The sequence below is a fragment of the Oncorhynchus keta genome, chromosome 19 (assembly GCF_023373465.1).
Source record: "Oncorhynchus keta strain PuntledgeMale-10-30-2019 chromosome 19, Oket_V2, whole genome shotgun sequence".
Lineage (NCBI taxonomy): Eukaryota > Metazoa > Chordata > Actinopteri > Salmoniformes > Salmonidae > Oncorhynchus > Oncorhynchus keta.
The window spans coordinates 53,156,823-53,176,316 of NC_068439.1; the positions used below are offsets into that span (position 1 = coordinate 53,156,823).

Consider the following 19,494-nt stretch of genomic DNA (forward strand, 5'->3'; position numbering starts at 1 on the left):
ACAAATCTGAGTAGCATTTTATTTTTTTATTACATGTATTAACTCTTATCCAGCAGTGACAGATTGAAAAGGTCAAACAGTAAATTATGGTTTAAATGACTTAAGACAAAATGCAAAATTAATAAATACGGAAAAAAATACTCATAAACAAAGGATTTAAGTTAGCTGTCAGGTGTATTGCATTTAAATCCAGGAATGCAATAACTAAACTTTGAAGAATGAAATTTGTCTATCCTGGTTGGAGGTTGCAATTCTGACATTTTGTGTTCATTTGAACCAATACAGGTCTGATTTGTGTGCATTATCCTAGGGTGATATACCAAAGGTAACAAATTCACTTTTTCCTATGATTGATTGAAAAAAACTTTATGAAATTGACAATGCACACATATTTTCAAGTCCAGTAACATTGTTTTTTAGGTGTCCCTTCTGAGAGACCAAGGCGAGTTTCCTAGGAAGCTGTGATGGCACCACCTATGGGTGGAGTGGACAGGGGAGGCAGGAGAAGAGACTTCAGTTTGATGGACATGGCTGCTATCTCTGGGTCCTGAGTTTCATACATCTTCACCAGACGGGCAAATTTAAGGACGCCTGAAAAATTTAAATAAGCAATGATTTCACAGAGCTCGAACTGAACATGAAGCTAAAAGTGTAAAAAGTGACAATAGATTGTCTCTATCCCTTCATCCTACCCTCTCCCTCGTTGTTGAAGCCATACGCTTTGATGACCTCCTGTTGGATCTGGGTGGCCACAGGGAGCACCAGCTGCAGCATCTTGCCCATGTCGTTGCAGGCGCTCTCCCGTGCCTCCTCCATCCGTGCTGCATTCTCTGGCACAGAGAAGGCCTGGATGACCTCACTCAGCACTACTGCAACACACAAGAGCATTGTGAATAGATCTGTGCCACAACCGGGCATTAGTAAGAGTGGGGTGGCAGGTAGCCTAGTAATTAAGAGCATTTGGGCCAGTAACCAAAAAGCCACTGGTTCAAATCCCTGAGCTGGCAAGGTGGGAAAAAAATATTTCATTCAGCCCTTAAGCAAGGCAGTTAATCCCCAACAACTGCTCCCAGGACAGTGGACATCGATTAAGGCAGCCCACCACACCTCTCCGATTCAGAGGGGTTGGGTTAATTGCAGAAGACATATTTCAGTTGAATGCATTAACTTGTGCAACTGACAAGGTATCTCCTTTCCTAGATAAGGCACAATTATGTGACTGTTCATACCTCTGGCCTGCTCAACAGTGAGGGTGGGCTGCTGGGCTGGAGCTGAGGCCATTATATGTCTGGGGGAAAAAGTGTGATATAAGAGCAGATATTTCAATTAATAATGTGTATTTCAGAAAACGTTACCTAACTTCTGCATGTTTATGTACAGTGAGTAATACTTTCCTGTGTCCATTACTTACACAAACATAGGAAAACTGCATAAAGGGGCATATCTATCTAGCTATATATTTAGCTTTATCAAATAAATCCAGAACTATGGATGGAGATGTTTGACATGAGTACAGTATTCTTGTAGTAAGCTAGTTAGCGGTTGTGGCTAGGTAAGCTAGCTAGGTGACAGCATCTAGTTAAGCTACATAGCTATTCCATCTTTAACGTTACTCTGGAATGCGCAATTAAATACCTACATAATCAATTAAATGCAGTATTGGTTACTTACAATATAGCAGTTGAATAAATACAAACAGCCTAGCAAGAAATGTTTTGCTTGTCAGCTGGGTGGTGGGGAGTGACGCTTTACGACTCGAAATTACGTCATTACGTACGCCTGGCTGAACAGGAAAGGAAACAAACTGTGAAACAGCTTTACAATATTTCATAGTTCCTGTAACAGTGAAACATTGAATTCGAGCATTACCATGAAAACACATTTTAGACAATATTTCCGCGATTGAGAAGACGGGATTTCACAGGAAAAATCATGTTGGAACTGCTCAAATTCTAGCTATCCAAGGCAGTAGCCAGTAACTTTATTTCCTAATTGTCGTGCACATGTTGCCGCGCAGTCTTTCATTGCCGCATGACTCAAGAGTGGATTACAATATGGAGCAAAAGCTTTCAGAGTTCAGAGCTCGAAGAAGGGCTGATGTGGCTCCTAAGAAGAGCGAAAAGCAGCCCATAACATCATCTGACAGTGGCAGCACTTTGATCTCGGCAGTCATCAACAGCTGATGCAGACACAGGAGTTTACAGAAGATCCCATCTCTGCTGTCGCTCAGGCTACAAGGACTAAACATTGGGGGGTAGGCTAAAACGCAATACTCAAAATACTATGGTCCGGTTACCAGTACACAGTTTAAACCAAGTCATGGACTAATAAAAACTTTAATTGGAGATTCATTGAGCATGCTGTCTGGGAAACCAGCCCGATTTGTCAAGTAGATGTCCGTTAGTAATACACGTCGATTCCATCTTGTCACTGTTCGCTAATTTAATTTAATCTTTCCCCACCTTTTTTTTTAGGATGGCTGGTTCCTGGAGAGCAATCTGGGTCAATGGCTTGGTTCGAAACGACTGGCTTTCACAAATCTGATTTTGCTGAAGGTGTTGCTTTGGCTGGTTCTACTTGGGCTGTTTGCCGAACTGGAATTTGGGTTGCCTTTCTTCCTTATCTCTCTCTTCTACTGGCTGTACGAGGGGCTGCGGAGCCCAACTGCACGTCAACCAGGAGAACCGAGCGCTTATTCAGTGTTCAACCCAGACTGTCAGCCTCTCCTGGGGGCACTTACTGCAGAGCAGCTAGAGGGAGAGATGGGCTACAGACCACTGGCCAACAGATGAGACCCTCAAACAACTGACTTTATTCTGACATTTAATAGCTACTGTACTTTAAGATTTCCACTGTAATAAAAATGAACTGTAAATGTATTTATTTGAATGGTGCACATTGCTGATGTTGATTTTGAAGTCAAATGTAGCCTATTCCAAACTACAAGATCATTCAACACTGCCACACATTGATGATGCTGTGAAAGCACCAACATCTACTTGTTAATTCCATTAACATGGGTGTACTTGAAACTTAGAACATATTACTGTACTTTGAACACACACACACACACAGGAAGTTGACAGTGTCTGAAATATTTTAGAAAAATTAACTTTTTAATATATTTGACAGTGCTCAGTTTCCTTGCGATTTACGACACGACAGAGGTTATTGGCCCTTCGTTTGGGACTTCCAAACCGTACAAGTTGACATCGACAAGCAGGCAGAGTGGCCCACGTTTTGCGAGCATGGAGAGGCCAGAGATTGGCAGATTAGTAAATTGGGCTAAGGAACAGAAGGTGGGTATTGGAAAAAGGCCAGCAGTACATGTTCTACGAGCCCATATAGCGGATGAAAGCACGGCGTGAGCGTGGTGAACGAATAGACGTGGTTATGGACATCGATGAAGGAGAAGAGCAGAGGGCAGTGGGAAGATGTGTGTTGGGGAAGCGTATTCTGATGGCTCAGAAATTGAACCTGACGAGAGTGAAGAGGAATCTCCTGTGGTGGCAGGCGTGGTGAAGACCTCAAGAGTCCAAGCCTCGCCCCAATGGTCACGCAAAGGATGATTTGGGCCCAGTGAGAGTCACAATTTTGGAGAAAGTTGATCTCTGCCTTATGGATCAGCCAAGCCAAATGTAGTCTCAGGCTGGGTAGAAAAGAAGTTGTTAAATCTGTGAAGAGAGATCATTTTCTGTGTTTCTTCTGTCCAGAGGGAGCAGGTGTTTCATGTCGGGTTTAGGGACAAGACCTGTGACTTGCTTTACTCTGGAGCAGGGCACCTTTGAAAGGAGTGATTACTGGGGTGGCATTGTGTTGAGGTGGAGCAACTAACATGAAAGATCCCCTGTGTCAGTGACACCGCCGTTTGGTGGTGAAACTGAGAAGACAATGTCTTGTCAGTTTGAGTTTTGAATCAGAATCTTTAACTGATGAAGATAAATTAGAATATGTCAGTTATCCAGTGAGAGCTTTGGTGTCGCACCCACTAAGGTGTTACAGATGCCATGCTTTTGGTCATGTTGCAGCTCTGTATAGGAGGGAGATTCCGGGATGTGAGAAGTGCGCAAGAGGGCATGGGACAAAGGAATGTGTAGTATCCGTGGAAAAAAATGTAAATTGTAGGGGTGCCCATGTTGCTGGGGAGCAGAAGTGCACGGTGTGAGAGTGACAGGTTGAGGTTACCAGGGTCAAAGGTTGCCAGGCTCAGAGTAGAACAGAAGGTGTCGTATGCTGAGGCAGTGAAGAGAGTAGAGGATGATGGGTCAAGGGTGAGTACTAGGCCAACACAGAGTTATACAAATTTGTGCTTCAGTGAGGTGGGCTTCTTAGCAGTCATTGCCAATCACAGAACATTGATGTTGTGCTGGCAGTTGCAGAGAAGTACTTGGGTGTACAAGGTTTTACTGCAGAAGAGTTAAGGTGTGTTGAGAGAAAGAGTCCGATCCTCCCAGGCATCAGCCTGGTGTAGGAACAGCTTGGTTCAAAGTAGTGGAATGGGGTAGTGATTCAGTATTTTTATGAAAGTGGTATATAGCTGTAGGGTTAGTTGGTGGTGCAATTTTTTCATTTTCCCCCTTCCTTGTAATTTTGTATCACAAAATGTGACGTCATCGACCACACACTACTGTACAGTAGGTGGCGGCATGCACAACTAACATGTGCAAACGCCATGATACCAAAATAGAAGAAGACAACAACGATGATGATGATGATGAAGAAGAAGACTGACGTCATCACGTACGCCCGAACAGGAACAGGAAGTAAACATACCAAAGTAGAACGGATTTTAAGATTTCGCATCTGCGAATGTGTCATACCACTCTTTGTGGCAGTGAATCACCTCAGTGCATTGAAAGCATCTTATATAACATTTCTGCTATTCAAAAGGCGGGATTTCGCACGATCGCGAGGCAATCTGCTACGTAGACCTCTCAACAATCCATCAAGCTAGATGGCTAGCTAGTTTTTTTTTTTTTACCAGGGATTGATACGCGCCGTGCACAGCGCGCACATTGCATAGATTGCCACGCACTCTATAATTTCTGCATGAGCATGAGTCAGAAGTTGTTAACATTCGCAAAAGCTTGTAGAGTTCAGAGCCCTGTACAAGGGCTAGTGAAATGCAGCCCATAACGTCACCTGGCAACGGCAACACTTTGAAGTCAGCGGGTTGGGAGTCAACAGCTGATACAGACGCACTGGAGTTGACAAAACATCCGATGTCTGCTGTCCCTCAGGCTACAGGGACTTTACAATGGGGGGTAGGCTAAAACTAAATTACTCAAATGACTACAACGTCAGTTACTGGGGTAGCTTCATGGCATAGTCATAGATAGCTAACTTCAATTCCACCCTTCAATGTTAGCTAGCTGACTTGATTCTCTCCTCATTTCTTTTAGGATGACTGTCTGCTGGACTGCATTCTTGGTCGGAGGCTTGGTTCAAGACGACTTGGTTTTGCAAACCGGACTTTGCTGAAGGTGTTGCTTTGGCTGGTTTTGCTTGGGGTGTTTGCTGAGCTTGGCTTTGGGTTGCCTTTCTTCCTAATCTCCCTCTTCTACTGGCTCTACCAGGGCCTGCGGAGTCCAACTAAACTTCAACCTGGAGAACTGAGCGCTTACTCAGTGTTCAACCCAGACTGTCAGCCTCTCATTGGCACTCTCACAACAGAGCAGTTGGACTGTGAAATGGGAATACTACAGCTAACCATGTAAAGCAGTGTTTCCCAACTCCATTCCTCCAGTACCCCCAACAGCACACATTTGTTGTAGCACTGTACAAGCACACCTGATTCAACTTGTCAACTAATCATCAAGCCCTCAATGAGTTGGATCAGGTTAGTTTGTCTGACTACAACAAAAATGTGTGCTGTTGGGGGTACTGGAAACACTGACGTAAATGAACTGTTTTTAAATGTGTGCGAGTTACGCCTTTTGTGTTAAAATGACGTTATGTTTTTTTGGTTGCACCTAGACTCAATGAACAATGCACACTGCTGTTGGTTGTAATGTAAAACTGCTTGTTAATTCCATTAAAATTTCTACATCTCACTAGTTTATTTGTCTTACTTGAATGAAACACGGGTTCACACACACAAATACCAAAGAAAGACAGTTGTCCATTACTTGATGTCACAGAGCAGGGCAAAACCACTTTAAGATCGGTTGACTGCACTGCATATCACCACCCCTGTGATGTAGGTGAGGTCTTTGTGCCTGGGCTTGTAAATGGAGAAGATGAAGAATTTGGGGGTGGTGGAGTTGATGGTGAATGTGAATCACAGGCGGGGGTGAACATGAGACGGCAGTTTCTTAGGTCCAAGCCAGCCCCATCCAGGAACAAGACGTAGGCCCCCTCCTGAGAGACAGCGATACGATTATCTTACAAAAGCTTCTCTTATAAAAGCTTTCCAGAACATGCAAACTGCTTTTTATACTGTTCAGCATACCTTGTGTCAATTGAAGCTTATCCTCAATACTGAGAACTAAACTAATAGTGTTTTCTAATGCAAGAAATAGACCTCTGAACCTTTCACCTATTACTACCTGCCAGGGCAAGGAGATTGAGGTTGTAACCTCATATACATATCTTGGAATTTTAATTGATGACAGCCTCTCTTTTAAATTGCATCTTCAACAACTTACAAAAAAATTGAAGCTGAAATTGGGATTTTATTTTAGTAATAAGGCCTGTTTTTCTTTTGAAGCCAGAAGGAGGCTAGTATCAGCTTTATTTATGCCTTTACTAGACTATGGGGATATTTTATATATGATTGCTTCCACTCAGTTTTGAGATCAATTGACACCCTTTACCATGGCACTTTGAGATTTATTTTAAACTGCAAAACCCTTATGTACCACTGCACTTTGTATACCAGGTTTGGCTGGCCTTCTCTAGTCACTCGTAGGCTGAGTCACTGGTATACATTTATTTACAAAGCCATTCTGGGTTTACTACTTTTTTATTTGGGCATTTTTATTGTTCAGAAATGTGGTGGGTACTCTCTTCGTTCGCTGGACTTTATCCTGCTAACTGAATTTGGTAAAAGGGCTTTTATGTACTCTGCACCATGTCTTGGAACACCTTACAAAATACTTTTAAACTGGAAGAACTTGTCCCAATTGGTGTTTTTAAATCACTGATGAAGGATTTTGAGGCTGATTCCCTGACCTGTCAATGTTTTTAATTTGCTGTTTTTTATTTATTTTGTTATACTCTTGTGAATTCAGTGGTTTTTACTAGATTACTTGTAGTTTTTCATGTTGTCTGTCTGTACCTTTTTGTAATGACTTGGTGCTACCTATCTTGGCCAGGGCGCTTTTGAAAAAGTGATTTTAATCTCAATGAGCCCTTCCTGGTTAAATAAATAAATACAAATTATGAGGGATGGTATTGAGAGTTCTAATGAGAAAGATGTATCTAGCACATGTGTTGTTATATCACACTATTTTGCATGAGTCTACTTAGTCGGAGAGGCAGTAATGTCCTTGCTCTGCTTCAGCACTTCGTTATGCAGGGTGCCTGTCTCCAGAGCCCAGCCCTGGTTACCTCCTGCCTCATGGCTGTCAGGAAACCTGCAAACATAAGTGAATTTCATAAAAATAAAAAAAATAGAAAACCATTTAAAAAGTTATCCTTTTTTTAGATAAAACTATTGATATTGTCTGTAGTGCATTGTTTTGTATTGCATTGTATTACATCTATATAGATAATGCCTTCAGTCAGAATACTGAACGTAAGGGAACTTTCTGCTATCCTTCTCTTATCTGTAACCTGCTTGTTGATCTGTGATCTAAACTGTTTTCTCTGCTCTGTCCAGTGCACTTTCTCTCCACTAAGCCCATCAATGAGTGCTGACGCTGCCACCATTTTATTCCTGAATTTTCTTCCTTTTCATCCAGCAAGTCCACAAACTCATCTACTGAGTGAACTATATTCTATTGTACTTTTCTATCTATACATTTTTATTTATTTTGCATTATTTCTAATTCAAGAAAATGTTTTTTTTTAAGGATTGGACCTTACCTGTTCCTCCTTCATGGCAGCATCAAACTTGGCTTGTGCTTTGTCCAACTCGGTCTGTTTCTCATCCAGCTGAGCCTGAGCCTTGGCCAGCTCAGCATTGGCTATAGTCAGTCTGTCCTCTTGCATAACTAGGTTAGCCTGTCCACACTCTAACCATGCTAACCTGGAGAGAGGAAAGGCTGTTCACAATGGTTATCTAATATCAGTTCCCACATACATGTACACACAGACAAATAGTGCTACAATACTACTTTATGAAGGGTAACATCATTCAGCGCCTGTTCCCCGTACCTTGAGTGGCAGCACTTCCTTGTTGATGCCAAAGAAGATGGCCATGTCGGCGGTCCAGGAGAGCGGGCCGGCCACGATGTTTACGCACTACATGCTTCAGCACTCGGCGGTGAGCTTGTTTGGCCTACCACTTCCCGGCTGAGTCGTTGTTGCTCCTAACCTTCCCACTTTACAATAACAGCACTTACAGTTGTCCGGGCAGCTCCACCGGGGTTGAAATTTGACAAAATGACTTGTTGGAAAGGTGGCATCCTATTACAGTGCCATGTTGAAAGTCACTGAGCTTTTCAGTAAGGCCATTCTACTGCCAATGTTTGTCTATGGAGATTCCATGGCTGTGTGCTCAATTTTATAAATCTGTCAGCAATGGGTGAGGCTGAAATAGCCAAATCCACTAATTTGAAGGGGTTTCCACATACTTTTGTATATGCAGTGCATTCGGAAAGTATTCAGACACCTTGACTGTTTCCACATTTTGTTACAAAACAGACTTATTCTAAAATTGATTTTTTTTTTAATTCCCCTCGTCGCTCTACACACGATACCCCATAATGGCAAAGCGAAAACAGGTTTTTAGACATTTTTGCAAATTCAATCCAATTCAAAAACGTAAAAATTACTTTTCAATAAGTATTCAGACCTTTTACTCAGAATTTTGTTGAATCACCTTTGGCAGCGATTACAGCCTTGAGTATTCTTGGGTATGACGCTACAAGCTTGGCACACCTGTATTTGGGGAGTTTCTCCCATTATTCTCTGCAGATCCTCTCAAACTCTGTCAGGATGGATGGGGAGCATCCCTTCACAGACATCTTCAGGTCTCTCCAGAGAGGTTTGATCGGGTTCAAGTGCGGGCTCTGGTTGGGCCACTCAAGGACATTCAGACTTGTCCCATGCCAGTCCTGCGTTGTCTTGGCTGTGTGCTTAGGGTTGTTGTCCTGTTGGATGGTGAACCTTCATCCCAGTCTGAATTCCTGAGAGTTCTGAAGCAGGGTTTCATCAAAGATTTCTCTGTACTTTGCTCCATTCATCTTTCCCTCGATCCTGACTAGTGTTCCAGTTCCTGCCGCTGAAAAACATCCCCACAGCATGATAATGCCATCACCATGCTTCACCATAGGGACGGTGCCAGGTTTCCTCCAGACATGACCCTTGGCATTCAGTACAAAGAGTTCAATCTAGGTTTCATCAGACCAGAGAATCTTGTTTCTCATGGGGCTGAGAGTCTTTAGGTACTTTATGGCAAACTCCAAGTGGGCTGTCATGTACTTCTTACTGAGGAGTGGATTCCATCTAGATGTTCTCCCATCGCCACAGAGGTACTCTGGAGCTCTGTTAGAGTGACCACTGGGTTTTTGGTCACCTCCCTGACCAAGGCCCTTCTCCCCCAGTTAAGTTTTGCCGGGCGCCAAACCCACCGATTTGTCATTGTTGGATATTATGTGTAGATTTATGAGGATAAAAAAAACGATTTTAGAATAAGGCTGTAACCTAACAAAATTTGGAAAAAGTAAAGAGGTCAGTGGACCACAAGATATCCTGTCCTTTTATCAATGTGGTCTAAATATACTTATAAAGTCTATTTGAACATATTCTTACTTAAAGTAAATGATCTGATAAGCCTTAATTTGTGATTTTATTTTCTTTACAGATCTATTTTTTTAAAAGGAGTGATTACTGGGGTAACATTAGCGGTAAATGTGAAAGCTCACCAACTGAAGGGAATATTCCCGGTGTTTGTGGTGCTCGTCGTTTGGTGCATTGCAGACAGGGTGGCGTGAGTGGAAAAACAGAAGAGTCATTGTCTGTTCTTTTGAGTTTTGATGTTGAGTCTTTGCCCGACAAAGTGATGTTAGGGTATATAACTTATCCTGTACAAGTTTCTGTGCCGATCACAATATGTTGTTACAGGTGTCAAGCTTATGGGCATGTGGCAACAGTGCGTAGAAGGAGGGTTCCTAGGTGTGAGAAGTGTGCAAAGGGCATAAGACAAAGGAATGTGTAGCATTGGGGAATCTAGTGGTATGTGTTAATTGTAGGGGTGCCCATGGTGCGAGAGAGGCAGGTTGAGGTTTCCAGGGTTAGAGTAGTGCAGAAGTTGTCATATGCTGAGGCAGTGAAGAAAGTAGAGGAAGATGGGTCAATGGGGAGAGATCCTGAGAGGAGTTGCGTGAGTAGTAGATCTGTACCAGTACAGAGGGATAAACTAACAAGTGATATTGGTAAGATTGGATTTTGGGCATTTATAGTAGTGGTTATCAACTGTACTGCAGGGATGGAACATAAGTCGCAGAACATTGAGGTTGTGGTGGCAGCTGCAGAGAGGTATTTGGGTGTGCGAGACTTGACATCAGAAGAGTTACAGGGTGTGTTAAGTGGTGGTGTCCCATCCTTTGACTGTTGGCCTGAAGTAGGACTAAATAGATTTAAACAGTGGAGTATGGTATTTAAGATGGTAGGGAATTTGTTGAATTTCTTTATTTTAGACTAAAAAATAAAATAGAAAATAAGCAAAGTATAAGGAAGTTATACTCCAGTCAGGTAGGTGGCAGTAATGCCACATTTAATGGATGCCAACCTGTCGTTGAACATCACCGAAGAAGCAATATGGATGTCCCTGCACCCAGGGCCGCGGTATACCTCACATTCATTGCAGTACAACAAGTCCCGAGCTGTCCCTTCTGGAGATTAGTAAGAGCCATTATATTATTTAATACAAAATGTGCTTACTAGCTCGGTTATTGGTGTACTATAAATGTGTAGTGAAGCTAGTGTACTCAGTGCTGCTGATTGAACGTTCATGTTGTTGTCTCAATTTAGATCGCTTTCCTAAATACTGTAGCTAGCTAATCAGCACTAATTTACTAACGTTCCTGCAGTCTTGTGGCACTACAGTAGCTAGTAGTCTAATGTCGGGGGGGAACAGTCAGAACTAGCCTGGGCAGCCGATACAGTGCATGGACGCTAGATGTGCACTATCAACTACCTAGGCTAAGTCAGAACAGACTTATTTGCTTGAAAATATCACCAGGTTTCTGGTGGTAGTAAGCATTATAACACGCATACATACATAGCTATTAGTCACCTCGGTTACCCAGAAGTACAATTCTCGCGAATGTTGTCACGAGAGATTATAGTAAGCCATCTCATTAGCTAGTAACCTAGTAAGAGTAGAATCATGCGCATCTAATTAATTCCAATAGTTAAGCCAATTGTCCTCATGGCACGTTGTTACTGCAACTTCTTCATTTCGTGTGTGTCATTGAGATATGGTGTGTGTAGGACAGGTAGTATATTAGTGCCTAAAAGGGTGTTTTAGGCACAAAGCTATTTATTTTGCCAAAGTAATGGTGACAGCACAAATCCTGCACATAACTCTACTACATGTCGAGGGTGTGTTATTTACATTGACTTGTTGACTGATGTGAGTGATACAATGAAGTCTCGAGGGTACATAGTGGAAACTTTCTCCCTCGGCTTTACACTTTGGTGTTTCTCTTTCCATCAGCAATGTCTGGAAATCCAGCTGTGGTGATGCGTCTGGTAGCTTCGGCTTACGCTATGGCAGAGAAGGCTGGAGCCATTGTACGAAGGGTTCTTCAGAGCGGAGAGCTGGGCATCGTGGAAAAGGTTTGACTGACTGAACGGAGAGGGGGACAAAATGCTGGAGATTGATGGGCAGTGAAATGGAGCTTGATTGTTGTTTTATAAATTATTTCTCTTTACTCAATGTACACAGACAGGCGCCAACGATCTACAGACACTGGCAGACCGGCTGGTCCAGCAGAGCATCTGTGCCTCCCTGTCTAAAAGCTTCCCCAAAATCACCATAATCGGAGAGGAGGTGGGTATATGAATGTACATTAATAGGATCTGTCCTAATGTTACTGACAAATAAACATTGATCTGCAGATTAGAATACACAACACGTTTCACAACATCCTAGTCTAAACAGTGAACATCTCTCTCTCTCTCACACACACACACACACGTCAGGATCTGCCAGAGGAGGCTGTCAAAGAGGACCTGATTGAGAGCGGTCAATCTGAAGACATCCTACAGAAGTCCTGTCCAGCAGAGTACAGTGCCCTGAAAGAAGAGGAGGTGAGAGAGACACTTTAGAGCTGAAACTGAAACCTAATGTCCTGATTTTGATTATTTTCTGGGTACTGACTGCTCATTCCAGCTATGTTTCTGTGTTTGAATGGCAGATTTGAATTTGTCTTTTTAGCTGGTTGTGTGGGTCGACCCCCTTGATGGCACCAAAGAATACACTGAAGGTAAATAAACGTGTTATTATTTTTGCCAGTCACTCTGTGATAAGAGTCACTGACTCAAAGGCATAAGAGGGTAGAACATATTTGACGACAACCTGTTCCCCCTTCTTTCATTCAGTCGTAACATTAACATCTCCAACATAATCATCAGTGCTGATTCCCTGTTTGCTCTCTGTCTGTCTCTCTCTCCTATCTTTCTTCATCCCATTATTCTTTCTTCCCTGCTTAGCAGCAGCAAAGTGTTTCTACCTGCCAAATCAGATGTGTCACACGGGGTCGGACGCCCAGTTTTTCGGCACGGCTATCCGTATGGTGATGGAGGGAGGGCATTTGGACTGGGAGGGACAAGAGCAGAATAGGTGGAGAGGGAGGGTAAAGGAGAAATGCTTGGGCATCAAATCAAGTTTATTTTCAGCAAATGTTACAAAGTGCTTATACAGAAACCCAGCTTAAAACCCCAAAACAGCAAGGTGGCTAGGAAAAACTAGAAAGGCGGCTAGGAAAAACTAGAAAGGGAGGAGCCCAGGAAGGAACCTAGAGAGGATCCAGGCTCTTGAGTGGTGGCCATTCCTCTTCTGGATGCATCGTGTGGAGATCATAAGATTGGCCATTAAGGTTAGATTGTTCTTCAAGATGTTCATATTTGACCGGCAGGGTCAAATAATAATCACAGTGGTTGTAGAGGGTGCAACAGGAGTAAATGTCAGTTGGCTTTTCATCGAGCATTCAGAGGTCGCGACAGCAGGTGCGGTAGAGTCAAAAACACCAGGTCCGGGACAAGGTAGCACGTCCAGTGAACAGGTCAGGGTTCCATAGCCGCAGGAAGAACAGTTGAAACCACAGCAACAGACTCGCCACAGACACCGTGGATGCCATGGAACCTCATGATGTGATAGCAGGAAATAAGGTGAAATATACAGGAATGGGAAGGTATAGGGGTGCATATGTGTTAATATACAGTGCCTTCTGAAAGTATTCACATCCCTTAACTTTCCACATGTTGTTACAGCCTGAATTTCAAGTGGATTAAATTGAGACTTTTGTCACTGGCCTATACACAATACCCCATAGTCACAAAGTGAAAACATGTTTTTAAAATTTGTTGAAAATGAATTGCAGAAAATCTCATATTAGTATTCATACCCCTGAGTAAATACTTTGTAGAAGCACCACGTTGATCATTGCCAGACAACCATTTTCAGGTCTTGCCGTAGTCAAAACTGTAACTCAGCCATTCAGGAACATTCCGTTTTTTCTTGGTAAGCAACTCCAGTGTAGATTTGGCCATGTGTTTTAGTTTATTGTCCTGCTGAAAGGATCATTCTTATCCCAGTGTCTGGTGGAAAACACTGAACCAGGCTTTCCTCAGATTTTTTTAGCAGAAGTCTGTTTATTTTTTTATCCTGGAAAAACTCCCCTGTCCTTAATGATTACACGCATAATTATAAAATAAATTGATATTGAAGATTGAGATTGAATATATTTTTGAGCATGGTGAAGTTATTAATTACACTTTGGATGGTATATCAATCAATACACCCAGTCACGACAAAGATACAGGCGTCCTTACTGTTGCCGTGCGACCAGACTGGACAGCCAGGCGTCACCAGGCCAGGTAGTCCTGAGGAATGGTCCTAGGGCTTCTCTCTATCGCTTTTTTCCTTTGTACCATTATACTACTTTTACCTCACTGATTTGTTTTTCATGCTGGAAAAATACACTGAACCAAAATATAAACGCAACATGTAAAGTGTTTGGTCCATGTTTCATGAGCTGAAATAAAAGATCCCAGAAATGTTCCATATGCACAAAAAGCTTATTTCTCAAAAATGTTGTGCACAAATCTGCTTACATCCCTGTTAGTGAGCATTTTTCCTTTGCCAAGATAAATCATCCACCTGACAAGTGAGGCATATCAAGAAGCTGATTAAACAGCATGATCATTACACAGGTGCACCATGTGCTAGGGACAAAAGTCCACTAAAATGTGTGGTTTTGTCACAACACAATGCCACAGATTGGCATTGGCATGCTGACTGCAGGAATGTTCCAGTTGCCAGAAAATGTAATGTTTATCTACCATAAGCCGCCTCCAACGTCGTTTTAGAGAATTTGGCAGTACGTTCAACCTGCCTCACAAACACAGACCATGTGTAACCATGCCAGCCCAGGACCACATCTGGCTTCTTCACCTGCGGGATCGTCTGAGGAGTATTTCTGTCTGTAATAAAGCCCTTTAGTGGGGAAAAACAAATTCTGATTGGCTGGGCCTGGACCCGAGTGGGTCGACATGGCTCCCAAGTGGGTGGTCCTATGCCTTCCCAGGCCCACCCATGGCTGCGCCCCTGCCCAGTCATGTGAAATCCATAGATTAGGGCCTAATGAATGTATTTTGATTGATTTCCTTATATGAACTGCAACTCAGTAACATCTTTGAAATGGTTGCATGTTGTGTTTTTTATATTTTCGTTCAGTGTAGTTCACTGTAGTACAATGACGATACTTGTGTGAAGTCCACTGTTATTTGTTCCCTTCAGCTAAAATGTTGTCATGTGATGTCAGGGCTTCTTGATCATGTGACTGTTCTGATCGGCATTGCATATGGCGGGAAGGCCATTGCTGGGGTCATCAACCAGCCCTTCTTCAATTATCAGGTACCAACAAATTACCCTCTCACCCTATCAGGGCATGACATATTCAGTAGGGAGAATTTTTTTGAAATGTTTCATTTTCTATAGTGTGCCTTACTGAACACTTCTTTAGTCTGTGAGTGTATATTTTCCTTTTTTTTGTATCCACAGCTGGGGGCGGAGTCAGCAGACATGGGGAGAACTCTGTGGGGAATGCCCGGACTGGGCGCTTTCGGGTTCGAGCTACAGGAGGTCCCGGATGGCCGACGCATTGTCACCACAACCCGTTCTCACAGCAACAAACTCGTCACAGACACTGTGGATGCCATGGAACCTCATGATGTGATAAGAGTCGGCGGAGCAGGAAATAAGGTGAAATATACAGGGATGGGAAGGTTAGGGGTGCATATGTATTCAGAGAAAGTATTCACAGCCTGAATTTCAAATGGATTAAATTGAGATTTTGTGTCACTGGCCTATACACAATACCCCATAATGACAAAGTGAAAATGTGTTTTTAGATTTTTTTTTGTTGAAAACTTGACTTTATCCTGAATACAAAGTGTTATGCTTGGGGCAAATCCAACAACACATCACTTAGTACCACTCTCCATATTTTCAAGCATGGTGGTGGCTGCATCATGTTATGGGTATGTTTTTCATCGGTAAGTGAGTTTATTTTTACCCTAAACAGAATAGAGCTAAGCACAGGCAAAATCCTAGAGGAAAACCTGGTTCAGTCTGCTTTCCAGCAGACACTTGGAAACATTCACCTTTCAGCAGTACAACCTGAAACACAAGGCCAAATATACACTGGAGTTGCTTACCCTGACATTGAATTTTCCTGAGTGGCCTAGTTAGTTTTGACTTAAATCAGCTTGAAAATTTATGACAAGACTTGAAAATTGCTATCTAGCAATGATCAACAACGAACTTGACAGAGCTTGAAGTTTTTAAAGAATGTGCAAATATTGTACAATCCAGGTGAGCAAAGCTTAGACTTACCCAGAAAGACTCACAGATGTAACTGTAGAATTGTGAAAATTCACTTCGTCTGAGGATGACATAATTATTTTAGGGGTCTATGACCCTACTATGATATTACATCTGACTCCATTATCATGTGAATGCTATAGCCCCATAATCATACCCAGTGGGTATAGCCAAGTTTGCAAGCCTTGCGTCACCACAAGATGCACGTATCTAGGTTTACCATTATGCAATTATTAAGAGGCAAATGGACAAGGAGCTAATATCTTGCAATCAATGTCCTAGCATTAAATGATTGAGTTAACTCTGGCTCAGAGATGCAGTTGGAGAAAGCATACAGTACCAGTCAAAAGTTAACACATCTACTCGTCAAGGGTTTTTCTTTGTCTTCCCTATTATTCTACAATGTAGAAAATAGTAAAACATAAACTATGAAATAATGTAGTACCCCAAAAAAGTGCTAAACAAATCAAAATGAGATTATTCAAAGTAGACACCCTTTGACAACTTTTGCACATTCTGCATTCTCTCAACCAGCTTCACCTGGAATGCTTTTACAACAGTCTTGAAGGAGTTCCCACATATAATGAGCACTTGTTGGCTGCTTTTCCTGCAGTCCAACTCATCCCAAACCATCACAATTGGGTTGAGGTCAGGTGATTGTGGAGGCCAGGTCATCTGATGCAGCACTCCATCACTCTCCTGTTATCCTGTTGCAAAACAAATGATAGTCCCACTTAGCACAAACCAGCTGGGATGGCGTATCGCTGCAGAATGCTGTGGTAGCCATGCTGGTTAAGTGTGCCTTGAATTCTAAATAAATCACTGTCACCAGCAAAGCACCCCCACACCACCTCCTACATGCTTCACGGTGGGAACCACACATGCGTAGATCATCAGTTCACTTACTCTGCATCTCACAAAGCGGTTGTAGCCAAAAATCTCAAATTTGGACTAATCAGTCCAAAGGACAGATTTCCACCAGTCTGTCCTTTGCTTGCGTTTCTTGGCCAAAGCAAGTCTCTTATTATTGGTGTCCTTTAGTAGTGGTTTCTTTGCAGAAATTCAACCACGAAGGCCTGATTCACAAAGTCTCCTCTGAACAGTTGATGTTGATAAATGTCTGTTACTTGAACTCTGTTAAGCACTTATTTGGGCTGCAATTTCTGAGGCTGGTAACTCTAACTTAATCTCTGCAGCAGAGGTAACTCTGCGTCTACCTTCTCTGTGGCGGTCCTCATGAGAGCCTGTTTCATCATAGCGCTTTATGGTTTTTTCAACTGCACTTGAAGAAACTTTCAGAGTTCTTGAAATGTTCCGGATTGACTGATCTTCATGTCTTTTAAAGTAACGGACTGTCATTTCTCTTTGCTTATTTGAGCTGTTCTTGCCATAATATGGACTTGAAATGCATTCCACGTGACTACCTCATGGAGCTAGTTGAGAGAATGCCAAGAGCGTGCAAAGCTGTCACGGTAAAGAAAGTGTGGCTACTTTGGAGAATCTCAAATATAAAATATATTTTGATTTGTTTAACACTTTTTTGGTTAGTACATGATTCTAGATGTGTAATTTCATAGTTTTGATGTTTTCGCTATTCTGCAATGTAGAAAATAGTAAAAGAAAAACCCTGGAATGAATAGGTGTCAACTTTTGGCTGGTACTGTATATTGTGAATAAGATGTACTATTAGACATCTCAAAAAAATAATATTTAAAGGAAAATTACTCCAATGTGAGGACTACGGTTCGTATCTATTTAAACGTGATCAGATTTGGACTTTGACTGGTGCAGCAGTCTAAGGCACTGCTAGAGGCATCATTAGAGCTGGGTTGGCTTGGCAGGGTCATACCAGAAATCGTCATGATAAAAAGAATGCAAAATAGTTTTAACGGCATAGAAAATTCATCACTATGATATACAAACATACATCGAGATCTACCATGACCTAAGATTAAGACAAGCTTTTATTCTTCTAAGAGCGATAAATCCCAGTATCTCCCATCGTCTAATTTAACATCAATTTGCAAGGCCCAAAACAAAACTCATAACTTCAGACACGTTCTCTAATCTAATTATCACATATCAACACTATGATAAGAGCACAGTTGTTGTTCCCCTTTGAACTTTCCGCTGTCCAACGAACAGAATACGTTTCTCTAACAAATCCACAGCACTTACAGTACAATGAAACATCAAAATTCATAGTTCTTTATGAACTCTTGAATTCACATAGTAACATTAATTTTGTTGATTCAAATCTTCACCTCTCCTGGCTTCAGTGACCTTAGGACGTCTGTGGGACTGTCTTGAGTTGACCACTGTGGCCCACAGATGGTCAGTCATTCAAACAATGCCATAAATCGTGATCGAGTAATCACACTGGGCCTCGGTGCCAACGAGACATCTCCATCACTGGCCTTCATCATTCACTCTGTCTATTCAACTAATCACTGCCAAAGGTGATTCTAACATGTATTGTGGTATTCAGTGGTGTGAATATTTATAGAAATGACATTTAATTTTCAATAGATTTGCAGTGTTGTGTGTAGATGGGTGTTTTTGAATTCTGGCTGTAACTCTTTGGAATAAGTAGAGGTATGAATAGTTTGAATACACTAATTATAAAATGTATTCTTACTACTCTGTTGCACCCTATCTTTGTGTAGATTATTCAGCTTGTGGAGGGGAAGGCTTCAGCCTATGTATTTGCCAGTCTAGGAACTAAAAAGTGGGACACATGTGCCCCTGAAGCCATCCTGAATGCAGTAGGAGGTAAGCAACAATCTTCCTCTAGCTTACTGAAAGTACCTCCTAATTATGAGTAAGGACCGTAATGTTGCCTGCCATTTTGTTTTTTGTCTGTCCCTCTGCAGGTAAGCTGACAGACATGCATGGCAGTGCATTGTGTTATGATGCTAACGTGAAGCACATGAACTCCGCTGGGGTGCTGGCCACTCTACGCAACCACCAGTATTATGCCAGCAGAGTGCCCCAGTCAGTCCTGCAGGCTCTCAAGCCCTGAGTGATAAATGTACTGTACCACGCATTGTCCAAAAACAAATTTGCATAAAATGTTCTTTAATCAAGAATCGTGTTTGTTTATTTATATAATAACCTGTGTAACATTTGCACATCAGTGTTAAAAACCACTGCACTTTTATACTGTGTATAGATAATGACTTGGCTTGGAAAATCAGGCCATATTTGACACTTTTAAAAAATATATATTTACTAGACATTTCTACATAACATTAACAGCCCAGACTGATTCGGCC

At 42.1% G+C, this 19,494-nt stretch overlaps 2 protein-coding genes, 1 long non-coding RNA gene and 1 pseudogene across 4 annotated transcripts in view; 3 read left to right on the top strand and 1 right to left on the bottom strand.

Annotated features, from left to right (window-relative positions):
* LOC127909420 (uncharacterized) overlaps positions 1-19,494 on the top strand; it is a 286,097-nt gene that overhangs the window by 126,228 nt on the left and 140,375 nt on the right. The window lies entirely within an intron of this gene.
* grcc10 (gene rich cluster, C10 gene) lies at positions 6-1,775 on the bottom strand. 2 transcript variants are annotated; one of them, XM_035793844.2, is made up of 4 exons: positions 1,672-1,775; positions 1,230-1,288; positions 693-869; positions 6-591 (listed from the first exon to the last, which is right to left on the bottom strand). In XM_035793844.2, exons 2-4 carry the CDS (start codon positions 1,279-1,281, stop codon positions 452-454), a joined length of 369 nt encoding a protein of 122 aa, XP_035649737.1. In that variant the 5' UTR covers positions 1,282-1,288; positions 1,672-1,775; the 3' UTR covers positions 6-451. The 2 variants fall into 2 exon arrangements, with proteins under 2 accessions (XP_035649737.1, XP_035649738.1); XM_035793845.2 differs by having other exon boundaries at positions 693-866; positions 1,672-1,763.
* On the top strand, positions 1,884-2,879 carry LOC118398467 (SAYSvFN domain-containing protein 1-like; annotated as a pseudogene).
* Positions 10,877-19,308, top strand: bpnt1 (bisphosphate nucleotidase 1). The gene is made up of 9 exons (XM_035793846.1): positions 10,877-11,010; positions 11,828-11,949; positions 12,059-12,163; positions 12,316-12,423; positions 12,551-12,599; positions 15,159-15,250; positions 15,398-15,598; positions 18,886-18,991; positions 19,093-19,308. Exons 2-9 carry the CDS (start codon positions 11,830-11,832, stop codon positions 19,239-19,241), a joined length of 930 nt encoding a protein of 309 aa, XP_035649739.1. The 5' UTR covers positions 10,877-11,010; positions 11,828-11,829; the 3' UTR covers positions 19,242-19,308.